Source organism: Rhinoraja longicauda, chromosome 13 (genome assembly GCF_053455715.1).
Source record: "Rhinoraja longicauda isolate Sanriku21f chromosome 13, sRhiLon1.1, whole genome shotgun sequence".
Classification (NCBI taxonomy): Eukaryota; Metazoa; Chordata; class Chondrichthyes; order Rajiformes; family Arhynchobatidae; genus Rhinoraja; species Rhinoraja longicauda.
In genome coordinates, this window is record NC_135965.1 from 50,185,018 (window position 1) to 50,204,970 (window position 19,953).

Below are 19,953 nucleotides of genomic sequence, written 5' to 3' on the forward strand. Positions count from 1 at the left end.
AGGAGTTAAGAGCATATTACACATGGCACTGAGCAGAAAAGCTTCCCTTTCAATGACATTCACTTCCTCCTCTCTATGTCTATTTACCCACCAACCTATTCAATGCACCTTTCCCTTCCTCTCTTACTGTGCATTTTTATTTCTCTCCAGATCTGCTTTGATATTTCCCGAGAATCCACCGGGTAGCATAAACTGTCTCAAATTCTTCATCCCTTATGAATCTTTGAAGTAAATATTTTGCTGGTTATCTTTTTTGTTCTGACTTTTGGCGTTTTTTGTTATTGGCGTTCTGCCTCCTGAATTGTGTGCAGTATGGCAGGTACGGTTGTAACTCTGCTTATTGTCTCCTGACCTGAATTATATATCTCTTTTATGCAACCAAATTGTCAGCATTGCATTTGTTACTGCACCCTGTGCAGCTGGTTTCAGTGAACTTCCCATCAGTACAAACTTTCCATCAGTATGAATTATTTGAATTTTTTAGGTCAAAGCAATTTATATTAAGTTTCAATTGTTTATTAACTTGGAAAAATTATAACTAAACCTGTAAAAGAATGTTGTGTGTAAATCGTTCTACCATTCAGGAAAAGACTGTGGGTGCTGTCTGTACGGAGTTTGTACGTTCTCAAAGTGACCCGAATGGGTTGTCTCTGGGTGCTCACACCCAGCCCACACTCCAAATATGTACAGGCTTGTAGGCTATTTGGCTTGGTAAAATTGGAAATTGTCCCTAGTGTGTGTAGGATAGTGTTGGTTTGTGCAGATCACTGGTCCAAAAGGCCTGTTTCTGCGCTGTATCTCTAGACTAAACATTGGAAGTTTGTGCGCTTTAATATTGTGTAGGGTTAGAAAAAGTCTTAGAGTCTGACATGAAGTGAATAAGTCAAGACATCATTTTTAGTACACGCATTCAACGGAGTCCTTAATGAAGTTGCTTTAAATTTCTTGCAGCAGTTCTGACAAATGGTTAAATCTAATGCTGTTAAAAGCCAGCTGCTGTGTCATCACGGGCAGTGTAACGTCTGCAGATGTTACACAACCACAGTTGAATTGGCTCATTGATTCAATAGTTGTTATGGAATGTTTTATCTAAGAACTATTTCATTGCTTTTAAGAAAATTGGTGTGGATTGATCATGTTGACTTTAATCATTTTAAATATGAGATTAGACATGAAGTTTTCTCCTTGCAAATTGTTTTTATTGCTAACTGCAAACTACATTGGGGAAATAACAGATATGGTGGTCATTTTGTGAGATAACTTTGTTCTTTCGGCGAGAACGTTTATTTATCCCACTTTCATCCTCTGTCTCCTTGGGTAATTTGAAAATTGATATCAGTGTGGTCTAATTTTTAAAAATTCGTTATGTAGCGTCAGCATCAGTTGTCTTTCGTTAGATCTGTCACTCAGCTATCTTTCAACAAGTTGTGTTGATTCTGTGTGTTGCATGAGTGGATTGATTTGTCATCTCAGATATTATTCCTGTGCAGTCCATGTTAAACAAGAGTTGGATTATTTAGTTCAAATTGCACGCTACTTCATGTTTGACTGCATTAAAGCACATGTTACACTCTGGAGTGGGGTGTTGTTTATTGGTAAATACGGTGGTTCGATATTGCAGTGAAACCCAAGCACTGCCAAGCAGAACCACCGTCATTTCAGCATGTGAATGCCACCATGTCTGAGATTCCAATATAAGACCAGAGCTTGTTGCTGTCAACCATTGTAGTGAGTCTTTTCCTGTCTGCGTCCCAATGCCACTAGATCCAAGAAGCGTCCAACCGAGTATTGGTAGTTCAACAGCAGTGATACTGGGAACTCTGTCTGAAAACCCTATTCCAATTGCACCTGGCGTAGGAATAGTGTCTGTTAATGTGAATGGAGGAGGTGGCTGCACATGGACATATTGGGTCTACTTCATAAATATCGGAAATTTAGTTAATGCTAATGATTGGTTGTCTTCTGAAGTATTTAAGGATTTTGATTTTGTTTATTTATACTGTTAATTTAAAAAAATGACCTTTAACAGTTTTTGAATGCTTCATAATGTCAGCTGGAATGTCAACAAGCTAAGCCAGAAAGAGCGGGGGGCATTTTTTATTTCAGCAGCTTCGTGAGAAGGACCTGTGCAGTCTCAGCAGGTCACAATAACTGCAAAGCCCTGCTGCTGATCAGGACATGAATATTGGAAAAATACATTGTTAATCTGTGTTATTGCCTGCAAAAGACTGCCCAAGTTCTGGTCCAATATTCTTCTTGACCTATTATCTAACAAAGACTGAAAGTAAAACCAATTTGGTGAGATACATTTAAAATGGAATGTTGGCAAGGCAACTTTTTTTTAACATCCAAGCGAACAACTTGCCCTAATATCTCGCCCAAAGGATTCGATCGACTATAAGACATCGGATTAGAAGTAGGCCATTCGGCCCATTGAGTCTGCAATGGCACAGCCTTTGTTTGTATAAAACTGCAAGCCTGCACCAAATGGTTCTTCTTGCTTACAGTTCGATTTAAGCTTGAAGTTAAATGGAGAAGAGATTGATTCAGTTTGAATATCTTTCAAATTATTGCTTATTTCTGATCACATATTCCTAAATTTGTCAACCTGAATTGCCTGTATTTTTCATGGTTTTGACTGGTTCTGTACAATGCAAACACACCAGCTAACATAATGCCTTTTGAGACTAATATTAACATGACATAAATATCTTCACATTTACTTGAATTGGGAATGGCCAATTTCGCTATAAGACAGGATTTGGCAAAAGGAGTGTGAGAGCATCTTTTTGCAGGTAGGCTTACATCCTGGTTGGAAGCATACAAAGGAGAAATAGTGGAGTTCTGGGCCAGCATGTTCCAATAAGAGTGAAAGCCAAGCTTAACAGGTATACGGACTAGAGCTAATCAAATGCAACAAGAACTAAGGAGAATCCCGATCCGAAAAGTTGCCTATCCATGTTGTCCATAGATACTGCCTGACCCACTGAGTTACTCCAGCATTTTGGCTTTGCTCAAGAACTAATCATGTTCAACACAACTAATCACGTGCAAGTAGAAGGGATTAGTTTATCTTGGCATCATGTTCAGCGTAAACATTGTGTGCTGAAGGGCTATGTTCATGTACTATTTTATGTTTTAGGGAGATTGAGAGATATCAAGGGTAGGTTAAAGACACAAAAAAGGAAGCATATGGCAGATATTGAGAATTAAAGACAGGGTATGCCTGTCATGGGTATATTGAGTATAGAGTGTCGCTTAAAAAAGAAATTAGGAAGGCAAAGAGGGTTCATGAAATGTCACTGGAGGATGGAGTTAAGGTAAATCTGAAGGCATTTTATGTATATTAAGAGTGAAAGAATAACCAAGGAAAGAATAGGGACATTGGGGGGAATCTGTTCATGGAAGCAGAAGATATCGATGAGGTCCTAAATGAATTCTTAACATCAGTATTCATAAAGGAAATGGCATTTGCAGTTGGAGATCTTGGCGAAGGGGAAGGTGAAATTCTAGAGCCCATCACTGTAAATAAACATGACTTACTTGATGCTTTAGTGGGCTTAAAGGTGGTGAAATCGCCAGGCTTAGATGAGATTTATCTCGGGCTACAAGGGGAGGCAAGGGAGGTTGCTGTGGCTCTGGCTGAGATTTTAAAATCTTAGTTGATGTAAGTGAACTACCAGATGATCGGAGGTCAGCAAATGTTTTCTCCATTTTCAAGAGGGGCATCAGCGAAAAGCCCTGTCATTATAGACCCGTGAGCCTAATATCAGTGGGATGGAAGTTATTGGAAGAATTTCTGAGGGGCAGATTTATGATCAGTTGTAAAGTCAGGGACTGATCAGAGATGGCCAGCATGACTTTGTTACGGGCAGATCTTGTCGGAGCCATCTGATTAATTGTTTTGAGGAGGTAACAAAGTGTATTAATAGGGCGTTGGAGTAGACGAGGATTAAATGGCGTCAGTAATTATTCACAAAATGCTGGAGTAACTCAGCGGGTCAGGCAGCATCTCAGGAGAGAAGAAATGGGTGACGTTTCGGGTCGAGACCCTTCTTCAGTCTGAAATTTAGGCCTCTGAAGAAGGGTCTCGACCCGAAACGTCACCCATTCCTTCTCTCCTGAGATGCTGCCTGACCTGCTGAGTTACTCCAGCATTTTGTGAATAAATACTTTTGATTTGTACCAGCATCTGCAGTTATTTTCTTACACTAAATGGCGTCAGTAAGGTCTTTGACAAAGTCTGATCGATAAGGTAAGAGAATGTGATGCTGAGCACGTTTGCAAATTGGAATCAAGGAGACCAAAGGCAATAATGGAGAGTTTTGTTGTGATTGGATGCTGTAACTAATGGTGCTCCTCCACAGGATGTGTGCTGGGATACTTGTTGTTTGTAATACACAAGAAAGATATGGATGTGAATGTGGAAGTCAAGATCAGTAAATTCACACATGACACAGAGTGGTGGAATTGTTGATGGTATTGAGAGTGTTTTGGGATTATGTTGATGTGTTGGTGAAATGGGCTGATGGGGTTTAATCCTAATAGGTGTGAGTTGAAGCATTTTTGGTCATTCTAATGACCAAATACTAAGTCATACTAACACCCTTGGGAGTATTGAGGAACAGAGGGAGCTTAGCATGCAAGTCCAAAGGCTCTTGAAGATGGCAATGGAGATTGATAATGTGGTTAGGAGGAACATGGGATACTGTCCTTTATTAGAAGAGGAAGTGAACATTAATACGAGCAGGAAGGTTATATTATAAAACATTGGTCAGTCCTCAACTGAGGTATTGCATGCAGTTCAGGTCACCGGTAAGATGTGATGGTGATGGAGATTCACAAGGATGTTGCCTTGGATGCAGCTTTTCAGTTATAAGGAGAGACTAGAGTGGCCAGGTCTTTTTTTTCCTGGAATAGAGGAGACAAAGACGGGTCATGATTGAGTTAAATAAAACTGAGGGTTGTAGATCAGGTGGATCACACGAAACCTTTCTTCTGGTGACTAAAAACAAAGGAGAGAGATTTAGGATAAGGCGCAAGAGATTTAAAGGGGATCTGAGGAGGATCCATCTCGCCCAAAGTGAGGTGAGTATCTGGAATGAACAGTCGGAGAGAATGGTGGAAGCATTGTCGCTGTTTGGATGAACACTTAAATTGTCTAATAATTGACATAGAAAGCATCCTGGAAGGTGAAATTAGTGGAATGGGTGCCCACCGATTCATGTGGACGCAGTGGGCTAAAATGGCTTGTTTCTGTGTTGTATGACTTGTGCTGAAAACAAAATGCCCGCAGAATTTAACCTGGATATGTTTTCCCACATTTTGTCTTCCTCCCTCTCCCATTTTCTTTCTCCCTGTCCTCCATTTTGCATAGGCTTAAGGGAATATCTGTCATGACTGAATCTCAGAGAGAGTTCAATGCAGGTAGCGTGGTAATTTGAATTCCAGTTTAAGCTCTGTACTTGTGTGCCGACATTGCAAATATGAGTACTTTATACTGGAGAATAAATTCCATTGCGTGGCAAGAATGCACAAACTGCTGATTCACAGTGTGAAAATGTTTACTATAATTCCTGGCAGCCAGACTTCGCCATTGGTTGTGGAAGATCCTTATTAGCCAGGTGTGAAAACAGGAAAAAAAATGGTGGCATGCACTAGTGTTTACATTTCAAGTCAGAGGTATTACTAGTTTTGGAGAGCAGCTAAATGCAGCCTCTTAAAATGGTTCCTACTGCTTCTCAGTCAAGCGTTGCTGTTTTATTTACATTGGAATGTGGCTTCTGGAAGAACTCCTATCTGTGGTATTGTTGTAAAGTGAATGGAGACATTGTAACACATGCTGGTTATAATAATACAAAAGAATGCCCTGCTAGCAATTACGGTCAGTTTTATGATTTGGGCATTTAGAGGAAGATATTGTTTATCTGATTTTCTTCATCTTAATCCTTGTTTTGTTTCCATCATTTAATTTTTTTTAATTCTGCGAAGATTTGTGGAATTTTTCACTGATCTTAAAATTGATTCAATGAAGTATCTCATCAAGAATCAGAGGCATGTATACACCATATGATACTTTGAATCTCTTCAATAAGTTTTTAGCTGATATAGTAATATCTACGTCCAAGACACCTCACAAGCTCTCCATCTCCTCGACAACTTCCGGTTCCCAGGCCCCCACTCCCTCATCTTTACCATGGATGTCCAGTCACTCTACACTTCCATCCCCCACAAGGATGGTCTCGAAACCCTCCGTTTCTTCCTCGACCGTAGAACCAGCCAATCCCAATCTCCCAACACTCTCCATCGCCTAGCAGAGCTGGTTCTTACCCTCAACAACTTCTCCTTTGACTCCTCCCACTTCCTCCAAACCGGAGGCGTAGCTATGGGCATTCGCATGGGCCCTAGCTACGCCTGCCTCTTTGTCGGGTACGTCGAACAACGGCCCCATCCCCGAACTCTACCTCCGCTACATCGACGACTGCATTGGTGCTACCTCTTGTACCCATGCAGAACTCACTGACTTCATACACTTCACTTCCAATTTCCATCCTGCCCTTAAATATACCTGGACTATCTCCGACATCTCCCTCCCGTTTCTGGACCTCACCATCTCCATCACAGGAGACAGACTAGTGACGGACATTTACTATAAACCCACTGACTCGCACAGCTGTCTGGACTACACTTCTTCCCACCTGGTTGGGATGCTTCTTGAAGAACCACTCTCAGTGTGAAGGATCTCCACCTGAAACATCACCTATTCCTTTTCTCCAGAGATGCTGTCTGACCTGCTGAGTTACTCCAGCATTTTATGTCTACAGTACAGAACTTTATTGTCATTCGGTACAAATACCGAACGAAATTACAGCAGTCACAAAACACAACAAAAAAAAGAAAAAAGTACACAGGACACACGACCCCAAGACAAACATCCATCACAGTGAGTCCAAACACCCCCTCACTGTGATGGAAGGCAACAAAACTTCCACTCTCTTCCCCCCACGCCCACGGACAGGCAGCTCGACCCCTAACGAGGCGACCGACACGCACAGCCCCCGCAAGGGGATGGAAGGCTCCGCGGCCGAGCCGCACCGGGCACTGAAACGTCCCGCGGCCGAGCCGCGCCGGCAATGTTAAGTCCAGCGGCCGAGCCGCGCCGGGCGATAGAAGGCCCCGCGGCCGCGCCGGGCGCTGAACCGTTCCGCGGCTGAGCCACGCCGGGCGATGGAAGGCCTCGCGGCCAAGCCGCACCGAGCGCTGAGACGTCCCGCGGCCGTACCGGGCGATGGAAGACCCCGCGGCCGAGCCGCGCCAGGCACTATTAGGTCCCGCGGCCGAGCCGCGCCGGCGATGCTAAGTCCAGCGGCCGAGCCACGCCGGGCGATGGAAGGCCCCGCGGGCGATGGAAGGCCCCGCGTCCGAGCTGCGCCCCGGGGAAGAGACCTAATAAAATTTTCGGTGTAAACAGCATCTGCAGTTTCTTCCTACACGACCTGAAACATTGCCTGTCCAGGTTCTCCAGAGACCTATTGAGTTACTCCAGCACTGTTTTATATGCAAGATTCCAGCATCTGCAGTTCCTTGTGTCTCAAAATGTTTCAAAAAAATCTCGCCTCTTTTTTCTAAATTACAGAAAATACAGGCCTATGTTCTTAATCCTTCCTTGAAAACTGATTCTTTCATCCAAAGAACCAGTCGAGTGAGTCTTCGTTAGGATATCCACTTAAATAATGACTTGGAAATACCTCTAATGTGATCTTGCAAAATCCCGGTTGATGGATTTCCCTTCTATTGACTCCATTTATACCTCACTGCCTCGGCAAGACCAGCAGCATAATCAAGGACAACCCTGGCCACTTTCTTCTCCCCTCTCTCATTAGGCAAAAGGTATAGAAGTGTGAAAGCGCACACCACCAGACCCAGGGACAGTTTCTTCCCAGCTGTTATCAGCCAACTGAATCATCCTACCATAACCAGAGAGCAGTGCTGAACTATCTACCTCTTTGATGACCCTCGGACTATCCTTGATCAAACTTTGCTTGCTTTACCTTGCACTAAACGTTGTTCCCTTATGTATCTATACACTGTGAATGGATCAATTGTGATTATGTATTGTCTTTCTGTTGACTGGTTAGCACGCAACAAAAGCTTTTCACTGTACCTCGGTACACATGACAATAAAACTGAACTGAACCTCCTTTCGTACAGAATCAAATGTGCAGTCAAGGCCATCTTTATATTTAGTAATTGGTAAAGTGGTGGTGGGGATGGTGAGTGGGAAACTTGTGCAGGGAATGAAGGTTAAGCCAGGTAATGGTCAGATGCTGCTTTATGGAATTAGAAGAGCCTTCATGACTTGTTTACATGTTATAAGAACTGTAAATAGATTGTGGTCACTGAATCGGGCACATTTCCTGGTCTCTGCAACTCTGAACTTAATGTACTCTATTAGGTCTGATTCATATTGAATTGACCAGATATCAACATTTAAATGGATTCGTCTCCAAACCACTGTTACAGAAGGATGTAGCATTGAATGCCAGATATAGACTGCAGAAGATTTTATTAATTTGACCTTTTTTACAAACGAGACCACAATTTATTTTCATGAGGGTGAGTGAAGATGGAGGCTGGGCAGAATTTTTATACTCTTGCCATTTCTATATTTAGTTCCAAAGACTAAGTTGAAAGGCTGCAAGGTCTCAGAATATTAGAAATGAGATAACAGCACAGAAGGAGCTGCTGGCTTTTTGATTGGTCTCCAATTAATTTCATTCCTATGCTCTTTACCTATCATTTAAATATTTTGCATTTGTCCTTTATAACGCTCCAAGGCAGCGAATTTCAGAGGTTAACGAAGTTCAGTGTTTTCAAAACGGATATCCTTATGACATCTGGTTCTTTTGCCAAGCACCTTGCTTCTAAATTTAATATTTTTGTAATATTAAAAATTCTAAAACTTTGAAGGTGTAATTTTTAACTTTTTGGTAGTTCTAGTATGGCACGGTACTGTCACAAAAAAGGCACTGCTAATCCCCATTAACCAATGCCTCTCATAGTCTGGTTATTTCGCCACAGGATTACACAAAGGGCGATTTACAGTTGTTAATTCACTTGCCAGCCATTATGTTTTTTGAGATGTGGAAATAAATTGGAACACAAGGGAAAATCACATAGTGATAAGGTAAACACAAGGGCAGCACAATTGTGCAGCAGAAGAGCTGCGGCCTCGCAGTGCCAGAGACTAGGGTTCGATACTGATTTTGAGTGCTGCCAATCTGGAATATATATGTTTTCCTGGTGGTCGGATGGGTTTATGTGATCCGGTTTCCTCCCACATCCCAAAGACGGGCAGGGCTGTCTGTTAATTGTCACTCTGTAAATTGCCCATAGTGTGTAGGAAGTGGATGAAAAAGTGAGATCATGTAGAACGAGTGTGAACGGGTGATTGATAGTCGGCGTGGGCTTGGTGAGCCGAAGGGCCTATTTCCACGCTGTATCGTTAAACTAAATTGAATGTGCAGATTCCACATGGACAGCAGCCAAGGTTTGGATTGATCTCCACTGTGAACCGTGGGACAGCAGTGCTGGTGCACAATCCTGCTGTCCCAATGCTTGTTGCTTATTGAAAACTTTGAACACATCACTTGTCGTTAATTATCTCAGAAAGAACAATGATCTTTGTGCCGACTACTGGGGAACACCACTACCTAGCTGTCTTTGGGGGCGATGGATGGTGGGGGCGGAGGAAGAATGAAAAGACTCGTATCTTTACATGTTCTTTTCTTTCTCTTGGTCAATTTTCTATCTAAGTACTATTTCCTTTCTAAACCCATATTTTGTTACGTTATCAAAGAGCTCTGTCGTTGAATGGAATTTATCTTCAATAAATCTGTGGCTACTTCAATGAGCTTATACTTCTCCAAACGTCAATTAGTTTATTGATAAGCTATAAAAGATTCCCATCATCAGTGTTTTACCATCTTATATTTATCACGTTTCTCTTTGTAAGTGGTAAGTGACTCCAGTCCCAATGACACCACTTCCAGGTCTACAGAGACTGGGAAGGTTGTGACCAGAATTTGTGAGTTTTCCTCTTGCTTCCTTCAATAGCCACCCTGAGATCCTACTTTCGGAATGCTGCTGACAGAGCTTGATGGAAGGCAGAGCTAATTAGTCATAGGGTCACACAGCGTGGAAACAGGCACGTTGGCTCAATGCCCATGCTGTCCAAGATGCCCCATCTAAGCTAGTCCTGTTTGCTCGCTATATGCCTCTAAATCTTTCCAATCCATGTATCTGTTATGAGATTGTTGTCTCCTGTCAATGACAGCTTTCATTAAGTATCAAAATTGTCGAATAATCAAACAAAAATTAAATTAAAAATATTTAATTAAAACAATAAAACATCTCCATTTATTTTTGAAATAAAAAAATACTGATGATCAACTTGAATATGCCCAAAATGCTTGGCAGATGATACGGTATGTGTGTGGAGATGAACAGGGGAAATTGCTGATGGTTGAGTGCTTTGCAGATCAATCTGCTTTTGTTCACATGAGCAACTCCAGTTCTACATCCCACGTCCACTCTGACCTCTTTGTCCAGTCCCCCACATTGTTATATTGAGGCCAAACCTAAGCTTGAGGAACAGCATTTTGTTTATCATCTGGGCACATTGTTCATGTCAAAAACAGCAACTTTAGGTAACTTGCCATGGACAGTGTGTTTTTATTATTGGAGACACAAGGAACTGTAGATGCTGGAAACTTGAACAAAACGCAAAATATTGGAGTAACTTATCAGGTCAGGCAGCATCTGTGGAGGGAATTGATAGCGACATTTCAGGTCTGAAGAAGGGTTCCGGCTCTGAAGAAGGGTCCTGACACAAAACGTTGCCCAGCCTTCTTTCTACAGATGTTGCCTGAGTCGCTGAGTTACTCCAGCACTTTGCGCTTTGCTCATGTATTTATTATTGTTCGTTCTGGGCTGCTCTCTCTCACGTGCTCTGGTATAATCCCATATATGTTTCAGACCACTTGTGCTTCCAACAACAAAAGCACGTTTCAGTATCTGGTGTTGCTCAAATCAATGATCTTGTTACACCGAGCCTTCATTTTCCAATGCACTCGTATCAATAGACAATAGACAATAGACAATAGGTGCAGGAGTAGGCCATTCAGCCCTTCGAGCCAGCACCGCCATTCAATGCGATCATGGCTGATCACTATCAATCAGTACCCCGTTCCTGCCTTCTCCCCATACCCCCTCACTCCGCTATCCTTAAGAGCTCTATCCAGCTCTCTCTTGAAAGCATCCAACGAACTGGCCTCCACTGCCTTCTGAGGCAGAGAATTCCACACCTTTACCACCCTCTGACTGAAAAAGTTCTTCCTCATCTCCGTTCTAAATGGCCTACCCCTTATTCTCAAACTGTGGCCCCTTGTTCTGGACTCCCCCAACATTGGGAACATGTTATCTGCCTCTAATGTGTCCAATCCCCTAATTATCTTGTATGTTTCAATAAGATCCCCCCTCATCCTTCTAAACTCCAGTGTATACAAGCCCAATCGCTCCAGCCTTTCAACATACGACAGTCCCGCCATTCCGGGAATTAATCTAGTGAACCTACGCTGCACGCCCTCCATAGCAAGAATATCCTTCCTCAAATTTGGAGACCAAAACTGCACACAGTACTCCAGGTGCGGTCTCACCAGGGCCCGGTACAACTGTAGAAGGACCTCTTTGCTCCTATACTCAACTCCTCTTGTTACGAAGGCCAACATTCCATTGGCTTTCTTCACTGCCTGCTGAACCTGCATGCTTCCTTTCATTGACTGATGCACTAGGACACCCAGATCTCGTTGAACTCCCCCTCCTCCTAACTTGACACCATTCAGATAATAATCTGCCTTTCTATTCTTACTTCCAAAGTGAATAACCTCTGGAATCTTGAATTTAATGCTGACCTTCTGAGTGTCAGTGCTGAGTTAAAGGCCATACAACGAGCGCCAGGTTTACGTCTATTGTCACGTGTACTAAGGTACAGTGAAAAACTTTGTTTTCCATGCTATCCAATCAAATCCGATAATACTGTAAATGAATACAATCAAGCCAAGAGCTTTGAGATATGTTGCATTAAGAGCCTGTAGATTTGTGGTACCTGCTTTGTCATGCATGATGCCTCTGGTATGAGAGCTCGGCTTATTTGACTCTAAATCTGGAAAAGATGGGCCTGCGTGGGTGGGTACAAATGGCATTGAGCATGGGCAGCAGTTAGGGCCGGTGAAATCCTGTTGAAAATCACAGTAAGAGTCAGTGTGGCCCTGATTTTCCGGAGCAGCTTATTTCTGCAGTTACTATGAACTATGTACTATGCATAGTTATTATAACAGTCGCAGTATTTGTTTTTGCCCTCTTAAATTTCAACGTGTTGTTTCTTTATTATAATTTGTGCTCTTTTAATAGTCGTATTAGCCTCCTTCATCAATCCAGTCGAACTAGCTGAACCAGAAGTCATTTGAAGTAATTATTCCAGCTGCTAGTTTGATCACTCAGCATCTTTTGTGTCATCTTGCAGTAGAGAATTTAACCTGGATTATGCATCAGAGCGTTTATTTGTCATATGAACTGATACAATTAAATTGTTACTTGGGGTTTGGTTTATTATTGTCACGTGTTCCGAGGTACAGTAAAAAAAACTAGGTTTGGCATGCTATCCAATCAAACCATACTATACATAAATAAAATCGAGCCAAACTCAAGTACAATAGGTAGAGCAAAGTGGAAGGTAGAGTACAGAATATAGTTCTCAGCATTGTAGCGCAATAGTTCTATAGACAACGTTCAATATCCACAATGGGGACGCGAGCAGGCAATCAGTGAGCACATACCTCCAAGCTCGTCAGGAAGGCAGGATAGAAGTGAGTACGTGGATTGGCTGATCAATTAAATTAGGTTTGGTAAATTGGCCAATTAGGTAATTTAGTGGCTGATATAAACAAGGCTTGTACAAGGGGTGTAGCCCTGTTGAGGGAAGTGCCCTGTGAGAAAAGTGCGAGTCTTTGCCTGCGAGTCTTTGGCGAGGAGGATGCACTTGTTTACCTCAGGGCCATCCGGGAATGAGAGTGTTTCCTGGACAGGACCTACTGTGAGGCTGTCATGCCAAGGGTCCAGGTCGAGCGAAGGTGGGAGACCGTTTCAAGGGGGAGTGAACGTGGACTACAGGAGACCCCAGTGGCTGTGCCCATTGCAAACAGGTACACCCTCTTGGGAGATGTCAGGGCAGAAGACGCTTCCAGTCCGAGCGGTGGACAGGTTGGTGGCTCTAATCCAGGCAAGGAGACTCGACCAGGGTGACCGAAGTCAGGAAGAGGCATAGTAGTGGGTGACTCCATTGTCCGAGGTACGGACAGTAAATTCTGTGGCGGCAGGCGGGACTCGAGGATGGTCTGTTGTCTCCCTGGTGGAACATCCTAGGATGAGGGGGGATCTTATTGAAACATATAAGATAATTAGGGGATTGGACACATTAGAGGCAGGAAACATGTTCCCAATGTTGGGGGAGTCCAGAACAAGGGGCCACAGTTTACGAATAAGGGGTAGGCCATTTAGAACGGAGATGAGGAAGAACTTTTTCAGTCAGAGAGTGATGAAGGTGTGGAATTCTCTGCCTCAGAAGGCTGTGGAGGCCAGTTCGTTGGATGCTTTCAAGAGAGAGCTGGATAGAGCTCTTAAGGATAGCGGAGTGAGGGGGTATGGGGAGAAGGCAGGAACGGGGTACTGATTGAGAGTGATCAGCCATGATCGCATTGAATGGCGGTGCTGGCTCGAAGGGCTGAATGGCCTACTCCTGCACCTATTGTCTATTGTCTATTGAGGGAAGGCGATCAACCGGGAGTAGTTGTGCATGTGGGCACGAACGACGTCGGGAGGAAGAGGAAGGAGATACTGCAACGTGAGTTTAGAGAGTTAGGAAGAAGACTGAGAAGTTGGACGTCAAGGGTGGTTATCTCTGGACTGTTACCTGTACCTCGTGCTGGTGAGAGCAGGAATAGAGAGATCGGGGATATGAATGTATGGCTGAGGGGCTGGTGCAGGGAGCAGGGATTTATATTTCTGGACCACTGGGATCTCTTCTGGGGTAGGGGGTGACCTGTACAAAAGGGACGGGTTGCACCTTAACAGCAGGGGGACCAACATTCTGGCAGGCAGGTTTGCTAGTCCTACACGTGTGGCTTTAAACTAAGTTGTGGGGGGGGGAGGGGTTGACAAATTGGGAATATGAAGATGGAGTTAGAGGGGAATCGAATACAGGAGAAATTGCAAAGGACTCTCGAATAAATGGGAAGGGAAGTTCTAGATGGGATAAGAGAGCAAGGTCAGGGCCAATTGTGACCGGTGTGAGAGGGGAGGTGAATACCGAAGTTAACGTGTTGTATTTAAATGCACGAAGTACAAAAAATAAAGTGGACGAGCTTGACGCTCAGTTAGACATTGGCAAGTATGTTGTTGTGGGAATCACAGAGACATGGCTACAAGAGGACCAGGGCTGGGAATTGAATATTCAGGGGTACACAACGTATAGAAAAGACAGACAGGTGGGCAGAGGGGGTAGGGTCACTCTGTTGGTAAGGAATGATATTCACTTCCTTGCAAGGGGTGACATAGAATCAGGAGATGTAGAATCAGTATGGATAGAAATGAGGAATTGTAAGAGTCAGAAGACCCTAATCGGAGTTATCTACAGGCCCCCAAACAGTAGCCTCGACATAGGGTGCAAGTTGAATCAAGAGCTAAAATTGGCATGTCGCAAAGGTAATGCTATGGTGGTTATGGGAGATTTCAACATGCAGGTAGACTGGGAAAATCAGGTTGGTAATGGATCCCAGGAAAGAGAGTTTGTGGAGTGCCTCCGAGATGGATTCTTAGACTGGAGCCTACCAGGGAGAAGGCAATTCTGGACTTAGTGTTGTGTAATGAACCTGATCTGATAAAGGGACTCGAGGTAAAAGAGCCTTTAGGAGGCAGTGATCACAATATGATAAGTTTTACTCAACAAATTGAGAGGGAGAAGGGAAAATCGAAAGTGTCAGTATTACAGTATAGTAAAGGGGATTACAGAGGCATGAGGCAGGAGCTGGCCAAAATTGACTGGAAGGAGGCCCTAGCAGGGAAGATGGTGGAACAGCAATGGCAGGTATTCCTGGGACTAATGCAGAAGTTGTCCCAAAGAGGAGGAAAGATTCTAAGGGGAGTAACAGGCACCCGTGGCTGACAAGGGAAGTCAAGGACAGCATAAAAATAAAAGAGAAGAAGTATAACATAGCAAAGAAGAGTGGGAAGCCAGAGGATTGGGACTCTTTTAAAGAGCAACAGAAGATAACTAAGAAGGCAATACGGGGAGAAAAGATGAGGTACGAGGGTAAACTAGCCAATAATATAAAGGAGGATAGTAAAAGCTTTTTTAGGTATGTAAAGAGGAAAAGAATAGTCAAGACAAATGTGGGTCCATTGAAGACAGAAGCAGAGGAATTTATATGGGGAACAAGGAAATGGCAGACGAGTTGAACCGGTACTTTGGATCTGCCTTCACTAAGGAAGATACAAGCAATCTCCCAGATGTTCTAGTGGCAAGAGATCCTAGGGTGACGGAGGTACTGAAGGAAATCCACATTAGGAAGGAAATGGTGTTGGGTAGACTGATGGGACTGAAGGCTGATAAATCCCCAGGGCCTGATGGTCTGCATCCCAGGGTATTTAAGGAGGTGGCGCTAGAAATTGTGGACGCATTGGTGATCATTTTCCAATGTCCTATAGATTCAGGATCAGTTCCTGTAGATTGGAGGGTAGCGAATGTTGTCCACATTTTAAGAAAGGCGGGAGAGAGAAAACGGGAAATTATAGACCAGTTAGTCTGACATCAGTGGTGGGGAAGTTGCTGGAGTCAATTATAAAAGACGAAATTGCGGAGCATTTGGATAGTAGTAACAGGATAGTTCCGAGTCAGCATGGATTTACGAAGGGGAAATCATGCTTGACTAATCTTCTGGAATTCTTTGACGATGTAACTAGGAAAATGGACAGGGGAGAGCTGGTGGATGTAGTGTACCCCGACTTTCAGAAAGCCTTCGACAAGGTCCCACATAGGAGATTAGTGTGCAAAATTAGAGCACATGATATTGGGATAGGGTACTGACATGGATAGAAAATTGGTTTACAGACAGAAAGCAAAGAGTGGGGATAAATTGGTCCCTTTCAGAATGGCAGGCAGTGACTAGTGCGGTACCGCAAGGCTCGGTGCTGGGACCGCAACTATTTACAATATACATTAATGACTTGGATGAAGGGATTAAAAGTACCATTAGCAAATTTGCAGATGACACAAAGCTGGGTGGTAGTGTGAACTGTGAGGAAGATGCTATGAGGTTGCAGGGTGACTTGGACAGGTTGTGTGAGTGGGCGGATGCATGGCAGATGCAGTTTAATGTGGATAAGAGTGAGGTTATCCACTTTGGTGGTAAGAATAGGAAGGCAGATTATTATCCGAATGGTGTCAAGTTAGGAAAAGGGGACATACAATGAGATCTGGGTGTCCTAGTGCATCAGTCACTGAAAGATAGCATGCAGGTACAGCAGGCAGTGAAGAAAGCCAATGGAATGTTGGCCTTCATAACGAGAGGAGTTGAGTATAGAAGCAAAGAGGTCCTTCTGCAGTTGTACAGGGCCCTAGTGAGACCACACCTAGAGTACTGTGTGCAGTTTTGGTCTCCAAATTTGAGGAAGGATATTCTTGCTATTGAGGGCGTGCAGCTAGGTTTATTAGGTTAATTCCCGGAATGGCGGGACTGTCGTCTGTTGAAAGACTGGAGCGACTAGGCTTGTATACACTGGAATTTAGAAGAATGAGAGGGGATCTTATCGAAACATATAAGATTATTAAGGGGTTGGACACTTTAGAGGCAGGAAACATGTTGCCAATGTTGGGGGAGTCCAGAACCAGGGACCACAGTTTAAGAATAAGGGGTAGGCCATTTAGAAAGGAGATGAGGAAAAACTTTTTCAGTCAGAGAGTTGTAAATCTGTGGAATTCTCTGCCTCAGAAGGCAGTGGAGACCAGTTCTCTGAATGCATTCAAGAGAGAGCTAGATAGAGCTCTTGAGGATAGTGGAGTCAGGGGGTATGGGGAGAAGGCAGGTACGGGGTACCGATTTAGAATGATCAGCCTTGATCACATTGAATGGTGCTGCTGGCTTGAAGGGCCGAATGGCCTACTCCTGCACTATTGTCTATTGAATGTCAGGCTATAGTCGATGAACAATAGTTTGACGTACATGTCGGCCGCGGGGCCTTCCATCGCCCGGCTCGGCCACGGGACGTTTCAGCACCCGGTGCGGCTCGGCCGCGGGGCCTTCCATCGCCCGGCTCGGCCGCGAGACGTTTCAGCGCCCGGTGCGACTCGGCCGCGGGGACTTCCATCCCCTTGCGGGGACTGTGCAGGTCGGTCGGGGACGAGCTGTCTGTCCGTGGGCGTGGGGAAGAGAGTGGAAGTTTTGTTGCCTCCATCACAGTGAGGAGGTGTTTGGAGTCACTGTGATGGACGTTTGTGTTGGGGTCATGTGTCTTGTGTTCTTTTTTTTTGTGTGACTGCTATGTAATTTCGTTCGGTATCTTGGTACCGAATGACAAATAAAGCTCTGTTGACTGTTGACTGTTGATGTTGCTGTGGTACAGCATGGAGCAAGTGATTTTGCATCCACTGTCGATCTGTTGTGGTCATAGCCGAATTGAAGTGAGTTCAGGTCATTACTGAGGCAGGAGTTTATGTGCATCATAACCAATCTCTCAAAGCACTTCATCGCAATAGAAATGAGTGCCACTGGTCGATAATTGTTGAGACATGTCATCATGCTCTTCTTATGGTGACGTAATGAATGTCCTTTTAAAGCAGGTGGAAATTTGAGATCGTAATAGTGAGAAGTTGAAGGGGTCTACAAAAACTCCAGCCAATTGATCCGTGCAGGTTTTGAGAACACGGCCAGATATAAAAGGGGCGTGGCTGTGTTCTGCAGCTGCGGCTCACCGGCAGTCTCTCTGTCTTTTTTTTGTTTTTTGTCTATTGTCATCGTTTAATGTACGTTTTGTTCTATTTTTAACTCTGTGTATGTGGGGGGGTGGTGGGGGGTTGGGGGAAACCTTTTTTCTGATCTCTTCCTCAACGGAGATGCGACCTTTACCGTGTCGTATCTCCGTTCGCGCTACGGCCTAACATCGTGGAGTCGGCGGCCTCCAGCTGGGATCGACCTTGAAGACTCCGGTCGCAGGGCCTGGACTTACCATCTCGGAGGCTTCGGCCGTGGGCCCTGCAGACCGCAACATCGGGAGTTCGCAGGTCCCTGGCTGGCAACCGGTTTTTGGGAGCTCCAGCCGTAGCAGTTTCGACCGCCCCGAAGCGCGAGGTAGGATCGACCCGCTCGCAGGCCCCTCATCGCCCTGCGTGGCTCGGCCGCAGCACTTTCCATCGCCCGGTGGGGGCTCAGGACTTTCATCGGCCTGCTCGGCTCGGCCCTGGGACTTTCCATCGCCCAGTGGGGGCTCAGGACTTTCATCGGCCTGCTCGGCTCGGCCCTGGGACTTTCCATCGCCCGGTGGGGGCTTCAAAAAGTTGGGAGCCTCGATCACCTCGTGGCACCACGGGAGAAGAATGAGAAGGAGATAAGACTTTGCCTTCCATCACAGTGAGGGTGTGCCTAGAGCAATCACTGTGATGGCTGTTTGTGTAAAAATTGTATCTGTGTGTCCTGTGCTTTTTGTTGTCTACTGCCGGACCCTGACGTGAGAGGACGCTGGCGTTGTTTATTCGCCACTTTTCCGTTAGGATAGTTTGTCTGTTTGTTTTTATGTTGATTGTTTTTGTAAAGCGCTTTGAGCACCTGATAAGGCGCTATATAAAATAAATGCTTATTATTATTATTATTATTATATCATCAGAGGCAGATGCTTTCAGAGGATTCACCATTAAAAAAGATCTTCTGACCTTGGCCTTGGAGACTAAGATCACACAGTCATCAAAGTCTGAGGGGGCCCATGAGGTTAATCGTTGTTCTCCCTTTTGAAGTGGAAAGCATTGAGCTTGCCTGTGAGTGGTGCTTCCATTGATCATCTCGGTTTCACCTTGTAGGAAATGATGGCATGTAGGCCCTGCCACAGTTTCCAACGTCCGTCTGAGCTCCCAGTTTGGTCCTGAAATATCTTGCATTCTCATTGGCCTTCTGCACGTTGTGCCTGGATTTCTTGTATGACTCTGGAACGGCAGACTGCTGCTCAGTAGATTCTGGATATCCTGGTTCAGCCCAGGCTGCTGGTTAGGGAACCCTCGAATGTTTTTGGTGGGAACACACTCCTCCATATGTTTCCTTATGAAATCGGAACGACAGTGGCAAATTTGTTCAAGTCCGTTACTATAGCATAGTCTACTGGGTGCAAGTTCTCTTAAAAAGTCACACCTCTGCCTCCCCTGACCACCCACTACTGTATAATCTTTCTCACCTGAGCCGTGCTCCCAGGTCACTGCCGATGCGCAAGAAGAAGGAGCTAGATAGAGCAGGTAGTCTGTATTTTTTTCCAAAGTGAGGGCGAGGGCTGGAGTGATTGCCATCTGATGGAGTAGCAGTGGTGAAGTGTGTTTGATGCTATGGTGCTGCAGGAAATATGCTGTTGGTAGTCAGGAAGCGTCTTCAAGCAATTCTTCAAGTCCCTGACCATGATGGTGAAGTCGTCATGATGCACCTTCTGGTGTTTCTTGACCACCACATGCGGCTGTTCCAATGCTAGCCAGATGTCTGCCTGGGGCAGACTGTAGACTGCAGTCTTGCCAATGGGGGCAAATTCCCTTTGGAGGTAGAAGGGAGGGCCGTTCGCTGTTGGATGTTCTCGGAGTGAGGGAGCAGG

The 19,953-nt window shown here is 44.6% G+C and overlaps 2 protein-coding genes across 4 annotated transcripts in view; one reads left to right on the forward strand and one right to left on the reverse strand.

Annotated features, from left to right (window-relative positions):
• Positions 1-19,953, reverse strand: part of LOC144599098 (uncharacterized) — a 79,626-nt gene that overhangs the window by 56,602 nt on the left and 3,071 nt on the right. The window contains exon 2 of the mRNA XM_078409817.1: positions 19,765-19,894. Within this exon, the coding sequence (XP_078265943.1) occupies positions 19,765-19,894 (130 nt within the window). The remainder of the gene's footprint in view (positions 1-19,764; positions 19,895-19,953) is intronic.
• Positions 1-19,953, forward strand: part of tbl1xr1a (TBL1X/Y related 1a) — a 107,839-nt gene that overhangs the window by 10,666 nt on the left and 77,220 nt on the right. The gene's annotated exons all lie outside the window — the stretch shown is intronic.